This window comes from Rhinolophus sinicus, chromosome 12, assembly GCF_057876585.1.
Source record: "Rhinolophus sinicus isolate RSI-liver-muscle chromosome 12, RSI-T2T, whole genome shotgun sequence".
Classification (NCBI taxonomy): domain Eukaryota; kingdom Metazoa; phylum Chordata; class Mammalia; order Chiroptera; family Rhinolophidae; genus Rhinolophus; species Rhinolophus sinicus.
In genome coordinates, this window is record NC_142512.1 from 42,324,872 (window position 1) to 42,344,588 (window position 19,717).

The 19,717-nt window shown below is 51.6% G+C and overlaps 1 protein-coding gene across 7 annotated transcripts in view; it reads right to left on the reverse strand.

Annotated features, from left to right (window-relative positions):
- Nucleotides 1–19,717, reverse strand: part of DCAKD (dephospho-CoA kinase domain containing) — a 55,262-nt gene that overhangs the window by 28,583 nt on the left and 6,962 nt on the right. For 3 of the 7 annotated variants that reach the window (XM_019752217.3, XM_088802279.1, XM_019752220.3), the window contains exons 2-5: nucleotides 9,667–9,874; nucleotides 9,048–9,251; nucleotides 5,688–5,775; nucleotides 1,255–2,648 (exon numbers count right to left, since the gene is read on the reverse strand). In XM_019752217.3, coding sequence (XP_019607776.1) covers nucleotides 2,357–2,648; nucleotides 5,688–5,775; nucleotides 9,048–9,251; nucleotides 9,667–9,778 — 696 coding nt within the window. In that variant the 5' untranslated portion in view covers nucleotides 9,779–9,874 and the 3' untranslated portion in view covers nucleotides 1,255–2,356. Of the gene's footprint in view, nucleotides 1–428; nucleotides 560–1,124; nucleotides 1,230–1,254; nucleotides 2,649–5,687; nucleotides 5,776–9,047; nucleotides 9,252–9,666; nucleotide 19,717 lie in introns of those variants that run through there. The other 4 variants (XR_016022959.1, XR_016022960.1, XM_088802280.1 and 1 more) reach the window with 4 other exon arrangements.

The window sequence follows — 19,717 nt, forward strand, 5'->3', positions numbered from 1 at the left end:
CCCGGGTGGGTGCTGCCACCTGCCGGCCAGAGGAGAGGCTGCTAGCTCGGGCGCGGGGCTGGGACTCCAGGTGGCCTGGCTCCCAGTTCCCAGGGCTTCGGAGCCCCACGCGTGGCATAACCATGGTGTCACCCCCCCGGGAAAGTAGGCCTTCTTCTAAGGCCGTCTCGGGTCACCAAGCCTGGGGAAGGGAGCCGTGGAGGAGGGAGGCATGAAGAGGGGGAGTGGGAGCTGTAGCAGGACCGGGGAGAAGGGAGACTGGATTCTGTTTTCTCCACGCTTCCGGGCTGGCCATCCTGACTTTCTTGCATCAAACTCAGCATACTGGATCAGGGAAGAAAATAATTCTTTGGAACTTGACAGTTTGTAAAGGGTTTTCACTGTCCTCCATTCCTTAGGTCCTTTGACGTAAGCATCACGACACCTACCTGAAGAAACTGGAGCCAGGAGGCCACATAAGTAGGAGACGGCCAGGTGGAAATCCCAGGTCTGCTCCTCCTCGAGGAGGCTCAGGGGTACAGTGGGCAGAGTTCTGAAGCCTGGCTCCATCTCCCGGGGCCTGGAATCGGAATCAATGTTATGTCACCTATAGGGTGTCACACATCTAACAGTGTCCAGCACATCACAGGCATTCATGAAGAGCCATTTTCTCAATGGGGTGACAGGGCACCGTGAGGGGTCCATGCCTTTCCTCCTGTTGCCCCTCTTGCCAGGCCCCACCAAAGTGGGGAAGCAGCTGCTTTCTGCCTTTGTCATCCTGCCTTGGCCCCCCCTCCACAGCTCCCCACCTCCTGGCCTAGCCTTTGGTCCTGGGGGTTTGCAGTGAGTTAACGAGCTGGTCTCTGAGGTATGAGCAGCTCTGGGAAAGGGGGCCACCACAGCATACGCATTTGTCACACTCATTTCTGGCCTTAAGAAGCTGCTGGCCACAGGACCAGCCCATCAGCAGGTCTGCCAGCTCCGGCGAGGGAAAGCTGGTGTCCACACTGGTCTAATTGGGTTGGGGGAGGAAGATGGAGGGGTGGGACGCTGCCCCAGCTCTTCCACCCGCCTCTCACAAGGGTATGCCTGGACCTAGGTGGAGTCCTCCTGGGATCCTGGGAGAAGTCATAGGACTACCGTACCTTCCGGGGCCCTGGGGAGTGAGGGGCTCAGGCTTCCGTGGGAGGAGGCCAAGTGTAACCAACATGGTATCAGCCGAGTCTGGGAACCTCAACTGGTCCACGGTGCTAGGGGAACAATGGCAGGAGGGTGTTTCAGATCAACACACTTTATTCAGCACCAACAGTGAGGCAGGCTCTGCACCAGGGACACAGAGATGAATAAGACAGTCCCTGCCCTCAAAGGGCTTACAGTCTAGTAGGAGAGACCAACCAGCTTTGGGCTGATTACTGCGGATTCAGGTAAAACACAGGGGTGGTGGTATCCCAGAGCACCTAACCCAGCCTGGGGCTTCACACAGTGTCTGAGCTAGGAGTCAGCCAGTTATATATAAAAAAAAAAGTATTCCAGGTTAGGGAACAGCACGGTGAAGGCACCGAGGCGAGAAACAGCCTGGTACACGTGGACTACCCAGAGTTCAGGACTAGGAGGACATGGAGTGGGAGGTAGAGTGGTGGGAAGTGGTGAGCGGGGTGAGGGGAATGCTGGCAAAATGCTAAGGTGGGACAATGGGTCATCCCAGAAGAGGCCTGGCCTCTGCCGGCTACTACATTACCTACAGGGAATCCTCACTGCATCCAGGCCCAGGGCATCAACTAGGGGAGAGTCCTGTTTTAAGGTGGTAGCCCTAGGTCTGAAGGTATTTGTCATGGTCCACGAAGGAGGTTTTGGCCATAATGGGGCATGTGCTTGGAGAGGGTCAAGTCTAGGGAACCTCCCAGCTTTGAACACTGGTGAGGACACAGAGGCATTTCCTCACGCCTCCCCACAAGGATCTTAGAACAGTGTCCCGCTGCTGCTTACACAGCCAATCAGCGACACTGTTCTGTAGGTAGTTCCGGGGGAAGGGCCCTGGGAAGCTGAGAGGGAGCATCTGAAAGAGGGTTGTTTGTCTGTCTCAGACAGGATGCACCCCAAAAAATGGTCAGCCCAGTGCAGGGCTCCAGCCCAGATTGTGGGGAGGGCAGAGAGAGAGAGGGAGGGAGAGAGAGAGAGAAAAAGAGAGAGGAGAGAGGGAGAGAAGAAGAGAACAGAGGAGAGACGAGAGAGGGAGAGAAAGAGAAGGTAAAGAGAAGGGGGGAGGGAGGGGGAGAGAGAGAGAGTTGAGGGGCTGGGAAGAAACAGGGTGCATTCATTACCTAGCTTCAGCTTCCGAGGAGACAGAGGCCTGGGGCTTCCTGCCTTGGAGCGCCCACTAGGGGGAAGGCAGGAGGTAGCGGGTGAGCAGGTAGAGGAGGCTGGCAATGCCAGCCAGACCTGTGAGGACCCCGAGCCTCAGTGGCAGGTACTCCAGGGAGCGCTCCAGCTCTGCATGCAGGAGAATGACCTGGCGTTTGGTGATGCTCCACTCCCCCGAGTTGTCTAGCACGTGGCGGGCCATGCGGGCCTTGTCCTTCAGGGGCAGCTGCGCATTGATCCGGGCCTCTGCGTCCTCGCGGTTCAGGTTGTTCCGCCGCATCAGCCGCGCCAGCTGTGTGTCGCGGTCGCTAAGGACAGGGCCAAAGGGCTGTTCAGGCATGTGGGCCCCAGCCTCCTTCCCACCAACAAGTTACAGGGTGGGCAGCCCCTTCCCTTGAATCTAGTTCCACAGCCAGGGAGGGAGGCTGCCCCAACCTCACCCCACTCTGGGAAGGCCCTGGTAGCAAAATGGGCTGTCTAAGCCCCTTGAAATCAACAAAGGGGAAAGGCTGCATCAGCTGCTTGCTGCTATTGGGCGTCTCTCTGCTTTGCCACTGGGCTGAGAATTCCCAGTTCTAACATGGGAGGATTTGATCACTTGGAATCGGCTACATCCTGGATCCCTGGATGGATGACTTTTGCTGTAAGGCCTGTGCCTGCAAGCTAAATCCTTCCTGCTCTTCCCCTGAGGGCCCAGGCCTGCTGCATCAACAATAGCTTCCTGGGCCACCACAAAGACCCCTCTCCTTGCTGCCCCACCCCCACCTCTGCACGTTTAGGGCAAAAGGACTGTGCTGAGATGGTGGTTACTATGCTTGATGCCACTGATGAAGAGGGATGGGCAAGCCCCAAGGTGCTTCCATACGAGCAAGGACTTGAGAAGGGACCCCCTTAGCCCTTGGGGCAGCACCCAGCACTGCAGATCAAGCCCAACGACTCCTCCTCTCCCAAAAGAAATTCAAAGGAGACCTCTTTGGCCCACTCTGATATTACCCCCTGGGTCCTTCCTCGGGAAATTCCCTGGCCTGCCTTTGGCTACACATGAACTGCCCGGCTGTTCTCTGGAATGGGGTCACCTCTAACACCCCTTGAGCTCCTTGACTACCTAAGCCCCTCAGTGGGAACACGGGGAAAGGCTGCAGTAGCGGCTTTCTGCCCTCAGGGTCCTCACTGCTTTGCCCCTAGGCCCGAGATTTCCCAGTCATCAGATGGGACAATTTGATGCTCCAGTTTAGTCCTCTCTTAGGTGTGACCTAGACCAGAGGGCCTCCTGGGATGTGAAGACAGAACTTTCAAGGACAGACATAATGCGAATGCTGGCCAGTTCAGTTCCAATGCCATTCAGAACAGAATGCTGCCGAAAATCGTTTCTGGGTGGATGATCTGGGGAGACCTTACAGAAGGGATGGTATTAGTAACGACCCTGAAAAGTAAGTAGGACTTCTGATTTCCTTTGTTATGGGGGCAGTGTACTGTCAAGGTCATGGAGCTAATGGCAGAGAACAAGGACTATATCCAACCTTAGTAAGGGATCTTGCAAGTCTGGAGTTGGGAAAATCAGAGTGAGAGAATGGAGATGGCTTAGGGCCACCTGAGAGCACATCCTTCTCAAGGTGTGGCCTAGACCACAAGACCTCCTGGAATGTGAAGGCAGAACTCTCCGCCAGCCCTTCCTGGGGTTCAGAAATAGTCCTGTGTGATTCGTTTAAGAATTGATGCTATTTAAGTTAATGGGATTTTTACCAAACACTTATTCCGCAATTGACACATTCCTCAAAACTGTGAATTATCACGTTTTGGTAAATGCCCGCAACAAACACACCAGGGGCAGTGTGACAGTTAAGGAATCCACGAGGGAGACTTATTGTTGTAAAGGGCAGATCCTTCTTGTGAAAAGCAAATAATCACTCACTCATACCTCTGGCACCTCTCCTGAGTCCTACTGCCACATGTGCTGAAAGTGGGGCATGAACAGCACTCAGGACTCTGGCAAAGTTCCTCTGGCTGGTGAGTGGGGCTGGAGAATCTCCTGGAGAACAGGCAGAATCAAAGCCCCACTTACCTGCCAGGAGCCATAGCTATCTCTACTCTTAGCAAAGAGACCAACCTCAAAGGAAAGCACAGGAGGAGGAAGGTGGCAAGGATAGGCGGGGAGTCATCTGGTGACTGCAGATGCCACCAGCCCCTTTTCTGTTTTCTCACCTACACTCAAGATCCTTTTGGTTTTTGGATCCCTTGGTACAAAGTTTCAATGGGATTGACTCCAGGCAAAGAGAATTCCAAGTCTTCATGGAGTTTGCTTGGCCTCAGTTGATAGTCTTGCACAAACAGGTAACAGAGAACCCAGAGAGGTTGCAGGTTTACATGGGGAGACATGGGCCCATATGGTTGCTGTGAAGATGCCTGAGTCCCTACACCAGGCTCAGCGGACTCCGATTGGCTGTTCAATGACAGCCCACGGTGGGGAGCTGGGGGGGGGGGAAGGGGGAGGGCAGGGTGATGCTGAGGGCACTGAGTACTCCAGACCCCACCTCCAGTGTGTCAGGAACCTCCCACACATTAGTCTCTTGAGAGCCACCCTGTGCCCAAAATACCCACAGAGCCAAGTGCCCACCTCTGTATCTGTTGCACTTGTGGGTGGCATCTAGGAAATGTCTGCGGGCCGAGACACTCATCTATTCTCTCACCCCACTGAGACTATGACTCATTTTCTCTGACAGTTTGATCCTCCTCTGTTTGCCAAACCTGAATTCTGGTTTGTTTCATATCCTGGGGGATTCTGAGAACAAAGCTCCCTCCTTAGCTGGGCTCTGACAGTTCCCTCCTGGCAACTTTCTGTCTGTAGGTGTTGCCAATGGGAGACCCTGAACAAATCCTGTAAACACCCCCCAACCCCCTTGAGATTTTTCTTCTGTAACTCAGAAATATCAACTAATGCCCTACCTCATGTTGAAAGGTAAACTGAGTGAAATAATAAACGTGGGAGCTGTTTGGAAAGTTGAGAAGTGCTGGAGGAGGGAAAACAGATTGAGTGAATAACAATATGGTAGCCCACGGCAGGGCCTCGCATCTGAAGTGCCTCCAACAGCCAGCAGGGGGAGCCCTTCCCAAGCACTAGAGACCCCTGGGGGGTCATCCCATCCCACACCTACTACCTGGGGACACACTGGGTCAGGCACAGAGGTTGGTTTCTATAGGCTCTGGGCACTGCTACCCCCAAGCCCTGCACCGCCTGGCCGCCCTGTGGGGACAGGGCACAGTGGTGTGGGCCATCTCTCATGTATATGCCTCACTGCAGTGTACCTCCTTTCCAGCCTCGGTCAGGCCAGGCCATGCCACACACTCACCAGTATACCACCACTGTGTGCTTCATGTACTTGAGAAGTTTCTTGGTCTCGAACAGCAGGGGGATATCCAGAATCACATAGCGGTATCCTGGGGGAAAGCCACAAGGTCAAGTTTACCAGCACACACTGAGGACTATGTTAGGTGTGGCAATGGAGTTGAAGCCATTGGCTTCTACCATTGAGAGGCCCCAGCAGAGGGGAAGACCTTCCAAGGACAGGCGTAACCGGAAAGCTAGCCAGTTCCAATGCCATTCAGAACAGAATGCTGCAGAAAGTCATTTTTGACTGGATGAGCAGGTAAGACCTTGGAGAAGGGACGGCATTTGTACTGGCCTTACAGAGCAGGCAGGAACTTCTAATACTTGAACGTGAGTGGGTGGAAGCGAGGGTTGCATGAATGGGGAAGAGCAAAGTACAGGGAGCAGTGAGGTCCTCCAGCTCTGGCTGCCGTGCAGGCCCTGAGCAGTATAAGGCGACACTGGTGAGGTGGTCAGGGCAGGCACGGAAGTGTTGGGTTCACCTTGACCTTGAACCCAAAGAGTTATTTCTGAGCAGGGAAATGACACAGCCAGAACTGAAGGAGACTGGGGAAGTTTCCCTGCAAGACTCCTACGGGGGCAGCAGCAGCAGCCCCACCAGGAAAGAAGCTGCTTCGCACGGTCAGAAGCAGACCACTAGACTGGGACCACAGGGACAGGTCTGGAGGTGCTGGCGTGTTATCACTGATACTAAGTAACTAACTCCAGTGGGGTGAAAGGCATCAGCTGGCTCTTCCACCACAAGCCAAGGCCAGTCACGGGCGGCACCCTCCCCAGCTGGGTGGGCACATCCCCAGGCTGCCTGTCCAGAAACACCATGGGCTCCACACTCTCAGTTCTCTTTAAGCCAGTGACCCCTGTGTAGATGTAATAAAGCTGGCAGGGGCCCAGGAGCAGTGAGGGGAAAGGATAGGTGCCCCTGCGGGCTTGGATGGTGTCCCACTGCAAACACTTCCAACCATAGAACCAGACACGTATCACACCAATTCCAAGGGTGTCCCTGAGAAACTGGCACTCCAGGTGATGCAGTAACGGGGTGACAACCCAAACGGCTGGGTTTCCTATTCTCCGGGACCTGCTGCCCAGAAAGCCTTCAGTTTAATGAGGGGTTAAGAGAATGGGTTCTGACGACACGCCTGGGTTTGTAGCCCCCCACTTTCCCACCATGTGACTTTGGGCCCCTTGAGAAACCTCATCTGTGTAAATGCGTGAAAAGACTACCTACTTCGCAGGAAGAATTAAATGAGCGAAGTCATGCAGACCACACAGCACCCCCCCACCCAGACCCTCAGTAAGTGCTCCACAAGTGATGGTTTTTATTACTACTGTTCCCTGAGGAAGGAGGCTGGCAGTGCTGGCTCCCCCGCTCCCCTCCCCTCCCAACCAGTACAGGAGCCAAGACCAGATCCTCTCTGGGCCTCTTATCTCTCTTTCCTGCTCCTCTCTCATCCCTTCCTCTCCCCTCCCTGTCCTTTCTCCTTGGCCCCTCTCGGGAGCTCGTGGCCAGCTCTTTGGTTCACTGGCAAAGGGCTATTCAGCTGTCGCATCCCTCCTGCTTGATAAGCTCTGCAAACTATCCTGACTCTATTAAGACATCCGTCTGCCTGCACAGAGACCTCCCCAACAGCTGGTGATCTTATCTGACGTTCGATTATACCAACTCTGACAGTTGTATTTGTTATAGTCATCAGGGAAAAACTGGGACTGTGGAAGCCACAGCTGTCGTCCCCATTTTTCACCTTATCGAGCTGAAAAGAGCTTTCTGGCTTTTATTTAAGTGGTGGTGGTTGGGGAGAGGGGAGACTGGGTGGATGACACTGCGGGAGAACTTTGGAGCGAGTGATATTATCCAACGCTTACTTTCAGAGGGGGAAAGCCACTGTCACCTCAAAGCCCTGCAGATGTACTTGCAACTGGCCTGGGAGCAAATGCAAAAGGGCAGGAATGACAGACAGAAGGCTTCGCTCCTGGGTGTGGGGCAGGAGGAATGTGGGGTCCTGGCAGAGACACAAGAAGCAGGACAAAGGCAGAAAGAGTCCAGAGACTCTCCTGGGAGGGTGCTGAGATGCAGAACAAAACTGGTCCAGCAGGGAGGATGCCTGGGCCAGCTCCCCCACTGGACAGAGCTGATGGGAGGGGGAGGGGGGCTCAACATCATGGACGTCTGTCAAGTCAGCCCTTTCTTTCTGAATTCAGGGGGATGGGGGTAGGGCGAGGTTCCCCTCTTTGTACAAGAGAACTTGACGCCTGAGAGAATACGGGGTTTGGCCATGATCACAGTGCAAAAGCTGGAAGAAAACCTACAAGGCTCCCCCAAACCCTCCAGGAAGGGAAGTCTCAGCATCATGACTGACAATGGGGAGATAAGCAGCCAGGCCTTCAGCTTGGAGGCCCAGGCTGGAGGCCACATGTGCCGAAGGCTGCAGGGGCCCTAGGCGAGCCTGTCGCCTACTCCCAAGCCACTGCTCTCTGTTCTCCCACTTCTCCTGGTGACTGACCCCGTCCAGGACAGTGAGGATTAAGTCACCCCTGCCCAACATTGTCCTAAAGAACAGGGCTTGCACTGTGGCATGTGGCCGGGGAAAGGGTGCTGACAGCTGCTGCAGAAGGTTCTTGCCAACTGAGCACAGAGCCCTGCGTTTCACACACTCTCCCCTTCTTTCAGTCCTGCACATGCCAGCCTAACTCTCTCCACTGAGCCCTAGCCCCAAAGGACTACGTCTTAGACCCCTCGGCCACCTGCCACCTGCCTGGTCATCCTGGACCGGCCCTAACTTCCTGTCTGCAAGCTTACTTTCCCAGGCGGCTTAAGACCAGCACCAAACGGCTTCTGACTATGGTTTCTACTGGTGTGCTGAGGGACGGTCACTGGGGACTCTGTCTCCCTGATAGCTTTGCAACGTTGACCTTATCATCTGCATTATGCAGATGAGGACACGGGCGGAGGGGTTGGCTCACCTGACAAAGTCACACAGCTAGAAACTTACACTCACATCTTACGAGCCCATCACTCATCAGCTGCTTACTATTACTCCCATCCCTGCTAGAAAAAACAACTTACTTCCTGGGGATCATGGCTCAAAAGCCTCAAGTGTCTCTTCACATTAAATTGTCAACCTCCTTAAGAGTTGAAGGTCATTTGTTTCTTTCCTCTGGGGCTGGTACGGGCCTCTGCGTGGGGGAGGGGTTGCCAATGAACAGTGTGACCTCAACAGCCGGGATATCCAGCTCCCCCTACGCTGGCCAACTTTTCTGCAGAGAAGGGCCCTGGCCCTGGAAGGAGAGGGCTTTGCCCACCCCTACCCCAGGCCTTGGGCCTTACCCCGGAGGAAGTACTTGAAGGTTTCCTTCATCATTTCCTTGCGGATCTCAGGGTGGGTGATGGTGTTGAGCAGATGCCGCCGGTCAGGCTGGTTAAAGATCAGGTCTCCCAGGACCTTGCGATTAATGTCGCCATTCTCCAGCAAGACCTCAGTGCCAAAGGCCTCCACGATGCGCCGGTGGGCGGGGTATCCTGGCTGGACCACTGGGACACGAGGACGAGGTGGGGTTACTCTCCGGAGCCTCCAGGCCGGCCTGAGGACCCCACGTGACTCGAGGCAAAATGATGGGGGAACCCAGGGGTGCTTCTTTCAGTGGAAGCACAAAGGACACGAGGGGAAGGGAAAGTAGTTAAGGGAGAGAGGAGAGTGCACAGAATACCTCCTGTTGGTCATGGGGTGCAGTGAAGGGGAGGGGAGACTTCTCAGGAGAGGGAGGGGTAAAGAGGGAAGGACAGGCATGGCACAGGGAGCGGGACATCAGCGTGGGCTGACAGGAAAGCCCTCCCCTCCTCTGAGGCCTTATGAACAGGTGAGGGGGCTGGATGGGAGGGGGCTGGATGGAAGGGAGGCGCACAGGGGCACTGCCCTGCACCGTCCCCAGCCACCCCTCGCACTCACCATGGCGGGCGATGACATCCACATCCACCACCGCACACCCCAGCTGCTGGAACACCTGGATCACGGAGCTCTTGCCGGAGGCAATGCCCCCTGTCAGGCCCACCAAGAACATCTTCCCAGGGAGACTACCGACCGAGAAGCCGAACAATCACCGGAGCAGGGCACGCTCAGCCGCCTGGGATGGGCCGGGCGGGAACGCCAGCAGGACCTGCGTGTTGGAGGAGAGCAGGGCAGGCCTGATCAGTGCTGGGACAGGGACGCACAGGAAGGAAAGGGAGACACAGCCTGGCCGGGCAGTCAGTCCTAAGCTCGGGGAGCTCGGGGTCCATCCTGAAACAGAAAACTCTTTCAGGAAAGGCCTCCAGGATTCTTCCAAAAACACTCGTAAATAAGGCAAACTAACACAGTCTAAATTTAGCAAAGTGCTGAGCAAGCAGAACAAGGTCAGGTGTTGCTAAGCAGAAAGTGCTTTGTGGAGGCGGCAGTCCCCGATGCAGGCACACTTCCAGGAGGAAGGGGACACCTGTCCCTCTGGGTGAACCCCAGGCACATTCCAGATGCCCACAGAAGCACCACTGGGCGCTGGCTTCCACCTTCTAGCCTGGGCCATGGTGGCTCGTGGGAATGGCCCGCCTGCCCCACGCTAGCACGAGCACGAGGACTGCCTCGGGGGCTAGTCTCCACCGAGAAGAGTAATCCCCCTCCTCAACTAAGAAGTGGCTCAGACGGGGGTCTCGGCGGCAAGCAGTGGCTTGATGGCCACTAAGTCTAAGGCTTAGAGAAGATGGGTCTTGCCAAGAAGGAATGTGAGGAAAGGATGACAGGCTTGGGGGAAGGAGTAACTTAGAGCTTGGCGCTGTGATTTGTGGCTCTCAGACTGAGCAGCAGTGCAGTACAGAGGTTAGGAGCATGGACTTCCTCAAATTCAGTTCCTTACACACATGCTGTGCAACCCTGGGCAAGGCACTTACCTCTCTGAACCTGTTTTCACATCCATAAACAGGATGACAGAACTTGCCTCATGAGGCTCTTGTGCAGGCTAAATGAGAAAACACATATAAAGCCCTTGGTCCACTGCCTGATACGTAGGTAATGCCCAGTACAGGAAGTGAGGAGGGTAATGTGGGGTGGAAGATGGGGGTTACAGTCATACTGCAAGGCACAGAAAGATAAAAAGACCTTCATGAAGTTACATCCCCATTCCTGCAACCTCAGACTGTCTCCCAATAGGTTTTTAAAAAAGTCATGTTGCGTTATCTGGAGTAAGCAGGATTAGCATGTCTTGAACTTTGTTCCCAGACTGGAAGAAATTAAGTCAAAGACCAGGTCTCTCTCCATCCATCCTTCAGCGTCAAATCATGTCTCCATGACCTTGAAATCTATCACAGGACTTTTTTGTTGTTGTTAAACAGCAGATTTACTGTCCTAATTACACTTTGCTTGAGCTTATACTGAAATGAGTTGGCTCCCCTGAGGATTCACCAAATGACAGGGCAGGCAAGGTGACTGTTCAGATGTAGGCTGAGTGGATGGGTGGCAGGGAGACCAACCTAGAAGCTTCAATATGTCCAGGCTCATCCTCACCCAGGGGAGCCAGGGGCAGAGAGAGAAAACTAGCTACCAGTGTCGTCATCCGAATGGAGAGACCTAACTAAATGATTAAACCATTTATAAGCATTTCTCCTCAATTTCTCTGAGACCATACTCATCCCCAGGTTGTGTCCCCTCTAGCTTACAAAAAGAGGAATTAAGGACAGGGTTCAGTTGTCAAAAAAAAAAGTTTGTCCACTCAGCTGACATTTCAAATGAAAAAATCCAGCATCAGCATTTTTAATTCCAACTCTGTCCTGTTGTGTCTAAAGCATTGCGTCTGTTTCTCTTCTGCCGAAGACCAATCTGGAACAATGGGAGTAGGAGTTGAGAACAGACCATGGACGAACGAAAGGGTAAGGGCCTCTTCTCCACAGGGCCCTGACCTCTCAATGTTAAAAGCAAGCCACTGTCACCTGCCACCCAACTTTGCCCGAGTTGGCTGAAAGGCCATGGGGCTGAGATCGCAACCCCTGCCCACCCACAGGGACAGCACCCTCCTGAGACCTATTGAGTCAGAATCCTGGGCATGGAGGTGCCCAGGAAATTCTGCTGCATAACAGGGCTCGGGGTCAACAGCAATTGTTCACTTATAGTGGCAGAGTGGGAGGGCCAGAGAGGAAGGGACTTGCCAGGGCCACAGCCGTTAATGGACTGTGGATGGAATTCAGGGCCCCCAACTCTGAGTCTAGACCCCTGCCTTACTGTACTCAGGGAATGAAAATGAATTTACCTTTAGACTAGGACAAAATAAGGACGGTGAATCTGTCTGCAGGCAAATCAATTCAGAGTCGAAGAAAAATGATTTCTTGATGATCATATTGGTGTTTTCCCTTGGCAGCACAGGGGCGGGATCTTACAGACAACAGCCAGGGCACCGATGTAAATTCCAGGCTCAGCTCTGCCTCGGGCTGCCGAGGTGGCCTAACGAATACCTTCCCTTCTCTGTGCCTTGTATGACCACCTGAGGAAACAACCACCAGCCGCTTGGCTTCCATCAGGAAGGCCAAAGGGATGGAGGAACACAGTCCAGGGAGGCCCTGGGCCCCTGGCTTAAAGGGGCTGGACAAACAACAGCTGTTCCCATCCAACAAATCCCTCCATAACTCATTCTTTCACTAACTGCTGACTGAGCTCCTCTGGGCTTTGTAGCACGATGCCAAGGACCTCTCGGGCAACCAAAGGAAAACACAGGTCTTGCCCCTCAGGAAAGCTGGAGAGACAGACAGTAACAAATGAAACTCACTGACAGGTGAGCAAGAATAGTCACGTGGTATTACCCTGGGTCCGGGGGTGGAGTGTGTGTGTGTGTGTGTGTGTGTGTGTGTGGTGTACCCACTCACAGATCTGCTCACAAATCTGCCCAGTGCTGCAAGCAAGAGCCCTCCATCCCGTCAAGACTTAGGAAGAAGGAAACAAAGGCTTAGGTTCCAAGCTGCCTTTAAGTCCCATCCAAACCTATCCCGCAGCTCCTCCCCAGGCACCCACGGAAGAGTGACCACCTTTGATAACCTGTGTTCATGACCCTCTTCCTGCCCTGGCTCAAACGTCATCATTCTCCAGAATGCGCTCGTTTCCTCTCATTCCACTGCCATTTGCACACAGAAGCAGCGGGAACCTCACAGCAACACCTAAACCTGGCTCTGATCTGAATTCCCCATGAAACTTTAGAAAACGTGCAGAAACCCAGGCTCCACCCCGGCCCACTGAATCTGAATCTAGGGTGCGACCTCGCCAGCCAGGTACCAGAACCACTGCTAACATGGCAGGTTGCGGGCTGGCGGTGGAGCTCTGGGCTCTGCCACAAAACTGCCTGTGTGACGGCAGAAAGCCTTCTCACAGCCAGAGAGGTGAGTCTGGGGTAAGCTGAGCCCTGGACGCCTGCCTCTCTCTGAGCCTTGGTCTCCACACCTGTGAATGAGGGGACTGGTCTTCCAGCGCCAACATCAGCCTCAGTTCCTGGGGAAGGCTGTGAGCCACACTGGTGCTTTCTTCCTCTGAAAGCGCTCTTCCCAGAGCAGTCAGCAAATGCTCGCGGGGTAACCAAAGAATGACATGACCTTTGGTGGCAAAGCTGTTCACAGAGCTGGCTTGGCAGAATGACAAGTCCCATACTCACAGAGAAAAGCTAATGCCCAGTGCAAGAGGAATGGAAGCTGGATTCCAGAAAGTAATCCCAGGCCTGGAATCCACCAGCCAAGGTGGTACAACACTCCCGGGATCCACATCCAATCCTCTCTTCCCCCCCCATTCTCCATGTCCATGGAAAGGCAGCAGGTTGTAAAGCAAAGGTCAGGATTAGAGTCAGAGAGGTGGCATCTGCTGCCGGGGACCTGATTCTACTGTGCTCCATCAACCGTGGGCCCTCTCACCGAGCCACTCCAAACTGCCTTTCGGTTTTTACCTCTTGGGCCCCAATAACCCAGAGCAGACAAAGAAAATTCTTTCAGGGGAGGATAGTCTTAGATTCCCCTCTGGCAGTGTTTCTTAGCGAACACCGAGAGTGGGCTGCTGCACAGGCCTCCAGACAAAAAGCCCCACTGCCGCATGCTGTCTCTGAAGTTCTAGCTCCACCAGACCCACCCTGCTAACCTAAGCCACCGTGCGGCACCTTGTGCCCAGACCCCTGCAATAGCCTTGTGACCTGACCCTCTAGTCCCTGCCTTGCTTCTCCCAAGGCAGCCAGGGTCATGGCTTAAAGGACGTCTGATCATGTCACTCCTCTGCTTAAAACCTTCACTGCATTCTTCCCCTTCCTCCTAGCCTCTCACGGGAGCTAGGCCCCATGTGACCTGCCCATTGCCGACCCCTCCACCTCCTGTCACTCCTCGTCCATGTCTGTGCTCACCACACACCTGCCTTCTGTCCTTGAACACGCAGGCTCTTTCCTTCCTTCCAGCCTCCCTGTATGCTAGTCCCCCTGCCCACCACACTCGGCATCGGGGTAACTTCTCTTGATTTATTCCGCGTTCATTCCTTCAACCGGTCGGGCACCAAGCACTGTTCAAGACAAGAGTGCCTGTCCCCATGAAGCTTATACTCTACGGCAGGAGGCAGGCGTGGGTAGGGATGCAACTAATAAGCTCACAACATGTGTGGTAGTGCTAAGTAGGGGAGGGGACCAAGGGCAGCGGGGGACAGTGCCAGGTGGGCACTAGACTTATCGGGGGGATCACTTCCTAAACTATATAAAGGTCTAGCCAATACGCTGTACACCTGAAACTAATATAGTAATACTGATGTCAACTATAATCGGAAAAAAAAAAGCAATGGGATCAATGTTTTACATGAGGGACCACGGAGGTCTCTGAGAGAGGACCTGAAAGCAGCAAGGAAGCGAGTCACGGCCTTTCTTCCACCCCGCAACTCAAATCAGGCCCCCAACATCTCTCACTCTCTGTTTCCTTTCCTTTCCTTGTACCCATTGTGCTCACTTGGGTACTTTTTGTGAAGATTTTCAATGTGTTCGATAAAATAAGCTCCATAAGGCCAAGAGCCACGTCCAGTTTGCACCCCTTTGTCTCCAGCATCTAGCATAGTGACCAATGTCTGTCTGTCGCTTACCAAGCGAATGATATTGGTCAAGTTTCTTAATCTTTCTTTGACTCAGTTTCTTCATCTGTAAAATGGAGCTAATGGCACCTACTCTCAGTTGCTGTGAAGAGTATGTGTAAAGTACTTAGAATACAGCCTGGTACACACTAAGCATTCAATCAGTGTTCCCTATTATTTGTAAGAGAGTGTTTGATAACTATTTATAGAACAAATGACTGCATGATTCCATGATCAGGGAAGGGGAGGGGAAATACTTGAGGTCACATTCTCCTATCAGTGGCAAAGGGGAGCCTGGAACAAGCTCCCAGCTGTTCCTTTTTCCATTAGAACATGCTGCTTGCTGCTAGTAAATCCCTCCTGGAAAAAAAATGGAAACAAACAAAACACCCAAAGGGTTAAACAGAATAAGGAACGGATAGTTGAATGGACACTCTTTCTTTTCTCCCTTGGGAGAGCTCAGGACCTAAGTTAGAAGCAAAGGCTATTGCTTTGCATCTCCCCAACAGCCCCAACCTGCTTACACGGGGGCAGGACCTGGCTCCCTCATTAGCTGGCAGCTTCCATTCCTCCTCCTTTTGAAGCCTCTCAGGATTTCATACTGGGCATGTTGACCGGCCAGGCACCACTCCTTTGAATTGCTCTCCAAAGGGGATGTATCCATTTTGCTCCAATGATCAATATAATCATTCATGAATACGAGTCATTCCCTGTCTTGGGACCCAATTATTTTCTTGTGGAAGCAGTGGTTGCAAAAATATATTGTTTTCCAGTTAACTAGTAAGTGCTATTTTTATCTATCGTTTCCCCACTCCTAATCTTTCATTATTGGTGAGAGGATGCTGTTTAAACCTGAGTCTACGTTCTCTTGTCTGCTCATTCTAGTAAGTCACCATCTCCTCCAGGCTGCCAATTACCTGCAGGGAGCCACAAGAGAAGGTGTTGGTAGTCAGTCTTCCTCTCCCTTCTCCCCTTGGCAACACCAAGGGAAGGGAGGGAACAGTTCTCTCCTCTTGAGTCCTTTCCAAGCACAAACCATCACGCCAGGGAGCTTTCACGGGTGTGCAGGGAGGTTGTTTGGACCAGACGACTATGCTAGCATTTTTGCAGAAAAAGGATCACAGGGAATGCCAACTCTCAGGGGCTTCGAAGTCATAGGGACCTTGGCTGAGATCTCAGCTCTGTCCCTTAACGGGCTGTGTTGGCCTTGGGCAATACGCCAGCATTGTGGACTTCTGTTTTCTTGTGTATAAAATGGGATTAATCATGACCACTCACACAGGGCTTGTCAGGATTAAAGGAGGTAAGTATGCCATGGTCACCTCATCTTCCCCCACTCAGTGTGACACGTCAGTTACTGTAGTCTACTCGATTTCCCTCAAGGGCACCTTCAGCCTTTCAATAACTCAGGCCAAAACCCTGGGTGTCCTCCTGGCTCCTCTCTCACAACCTTCATCCAATCTACCAGTGCCCCTGCCAGCTCTGCCCCCCACCTTCACAAGCAGACCTGATACCCCCGGTCCATCTACCGCCATCGTCTAGTTCCTGGCTTACTGCAGTAGCCGCTGAGTGATTTCCTCGCTGCCACCTTTGCTCCCCAACAGTCTATTTGTAATAGAGCAGCTAAGCTGGTATGACCCTTTACAAACCCAAGTCCGATCATGTCACCCCTCTGCTCAAAACCCTCCAATGGCTCTCATCTCACTTAGAGCACAAGCCAAGTCCTTAGGGTCCTACAAGGGCTTCATGAAGACATGGGCGTCTCCTGCCACTCTCTCCCATGACTGCGCCCTCCTGACACACTGACAACCTTCCTGCCCTCTGACTGCTGAGCACACTCCTGCCTTGGGCCTGTGGACATGCTGTTCCCTCCACATGGAAAGCTGTTCCCCCAGAGGGCTGCACGGCTCACTGCCTTCTCTGCCCGACTACACCCTACCAGAGACGGTCCTGAATATATAAAATGGCACCCCCAATTCACTCTCTATTCTCCTTTTGTTCTACTTTTCTTTCTTCACAGCGCTTATCAATTTATCACCACCCAACATACTGAATATCTGTGTTTACTGTAATCTGACTCTCTCCCTGGAATCTGGGCACAGCTATATCCAAGGTGCTTAAAACAGGGCCTGAAAAAAGAAGGCCCTCCAAAGATATATTTGTTGAATGAATGCATAAAGCATGCAGCAAAACGTCCAGCTCATGGGTAAGCAGAAACTCAACATTAACTATTTAAAATAAGAACATCTGTTCTAGAAAACCTACTACGAGCATCACAAAACCTTTTCACCTCACTTTCCAGCCCCCAGTTTCCTGGACTGACAATATCTTGAGCTCACAGAAGAGGACACTGAGCCTGAGTTTCTAGGAAGGTGAATTTCCCAGCAAGTGGGAACTAGAGTTTAAGAGGAGTCGCCCATCGTTCGAATCCTCTCCATTTGTCAGGGACATTCCTGATCCCGCCTGACCAGCACAACTCAGTGAAGTTGGTACTTTGATTTATTCCCATTCTAAAGGTGAGAAAATAGAAGTTAAAAGTTAGGTGTTTGCCCACGGTAGTTCCAGGTGGTCTTCAACACTGGAGAATGAGAAGCCCTGGGGGATGCGTAAAGATTTTCCAAGGGGCACAAAGTCACACTTTAAGAGGAGCACATTTCAATTCAGTTCTCCAGCTTCTCCTCAGGGAACAGATCTGCCATGGAACTTGCCTGCAGGCTCTCCATTCTCAAGTCCCCCATCACACTCATCCATTTCCTAAGTTTCAAAAAACGGCCTAATTACCCACTCATGCCAAATCCTACTCAGGTGCATTGTCCCACAGTGCAAAATACCCCCACAAGGTCCCACAAAGGGGCAATTCAAAATATTATTCATGCTCAGCATGTGACTGCCTATAGTGACTATGTAACAAATCCTGCTGAGTCAGGTGGTTTCCAAGCCTTTGCTTTCAATAAAGTTAAAGAAGGTCCTAGAAGAACTGTCAGCTGACAGGTCATCAATGATAGATTTCAATGATAGATCACTGTGATTTTTTGGCCTATCACCCAGAGGGTGTTCAAAGAATTGAGTAATACTGACACAACAAAATGCCTTCAATACCTGCATTTATTTATACGAACCAACTTTTTCAATGCTTACAGCTATGGGAAAAAAAGTTCTGCTCATTCTAACAAATACATATGGGTGCATACATTAACTGAAAACAAAAAGTTCCACTCTGCTAATTATGAGAAGCACTTCAAGTTAAACTTTCCATGTTTAACAATTCTCAAAACTAGTTATATATTTATGTTGTTTTGATCAATTGTGTATTTTACAATAGTAAAAACTGAATACAAAGGAAAACGTTCTTTATTATGACAATTTTCAAAGATGTTTTAATTTTTTGTGTGTATTTTTGTTGCACAGTAGTAGGACGACAAACCAAAGGCTTTCAAGTATAAACTCTATTGAGGAGGAAATAAAGTAGAAATTTGAGTTGAAGGAAAAATGAACGATGTAAAATTTCAACTGTTAAAAACTGATTCGTGTATTTTTTTCAAAGAATGAGGGAAATCAAATCACTATGGTATTTAAATTCCATTGCAGAATTAAATCCCTGATGTAACAGTTTTATTTTCAAAATGTCAGTATTTACAATTAACTAACTACTAGAAACCATAGCCTTTGCAACTATTGAAACTTTCAGAGAAAAATTTTTATCTACCTAAATACGTGAGTGGGTAGTTTTCAAAAAAAGAGCTGTGCTCACTGCTTGCCTGCCTTTAGCTATCAGCTCTAATCTTTTATCCTTCAGGCACAGGCACCAAGAGGCTCTGAACCCTTTAAACACATTATCCAGGACAGATTCGGACTGCTCAAGAGAGATAGAAGAGTATCTGGTGGAAATTTAGGGCCCTGCTAAGAAAAAAACACCCCAACTGGCCTGTCCACTTTCTTTTCATCAGCCAGCTCTCTCTCTAGCATTTCACCGTTCCCACAGGCCTGTTTGCACCCCACCAAATCAATTTGATTTATTCAGGTAAAATCAGCTCCCCCACCCCATATTCAAAGCCTTCTATTTTTTCAACTTTAGAATTAGAACTTAACGTCAAAGTTCATTCCAGTGATCATTTTCCCATAGATAAGAGAGAACAATCTTTGAAAACTTCATAAGCAAACTCAACGCCAAAGGTGTCAATGCCTCCATTTGGGAAGCTGGGGAAGGAAGAGAAGCAGGCGGTCAGGCAGCCCTCTTTACTCCCCAAGGCCTGGGGAGTCTTCACTAAAATTTTACAACCAGTCCAGCCTCCTGAGGAAGAGAAAAGCGGAAGGGAGCCTGTCTGAAAAGCGAAGATAATCACTCGGGAAAACAGCAGCTACCCAGCACTTTCCATTCACCCTGTGAGATGGGTTATCATTCTCATTTTTTTCAGATGAGCAAATTTAGAGTCGGAATGGTACCCAAATTCATACAACTGGAAACGGTAGAAGCTGGATTCAAAAATCAAACTTAGGTCTGACCACAAAGTTCTAAAATGTAGTGGCTTTGGACGGAACCTGGGTTTGAATCCACAATTTCCGCCACTTTCTAGTTGTAAACCTTTCTCTACAGCTGTAAAACAGAGAAACCAACACCTTGCTTAGTAGGGTTGCTGTCAAAGCAATGAGCCATGGAAGTAAAAGCGTTTGATCCAGTGGCTGCTACAGTACGTGCTCAATAAACTGTAACCAAGGCTTTAAAAAAAGGCGCGTACTCTACACCCCACCACGCAGCACGATTGGTGGCCTAAGCGTCGTGACACAGAACCTCGGGTGTAGACCCAACCCTCTAGGCCGTGTGACTCGGACGCTGGAAAAAAACAAAGCAACCTCTGGTCGCCTCCATCCGCCCCTGCCACGCCCCTCTCTGGGACCCAGCTGCTCCCAC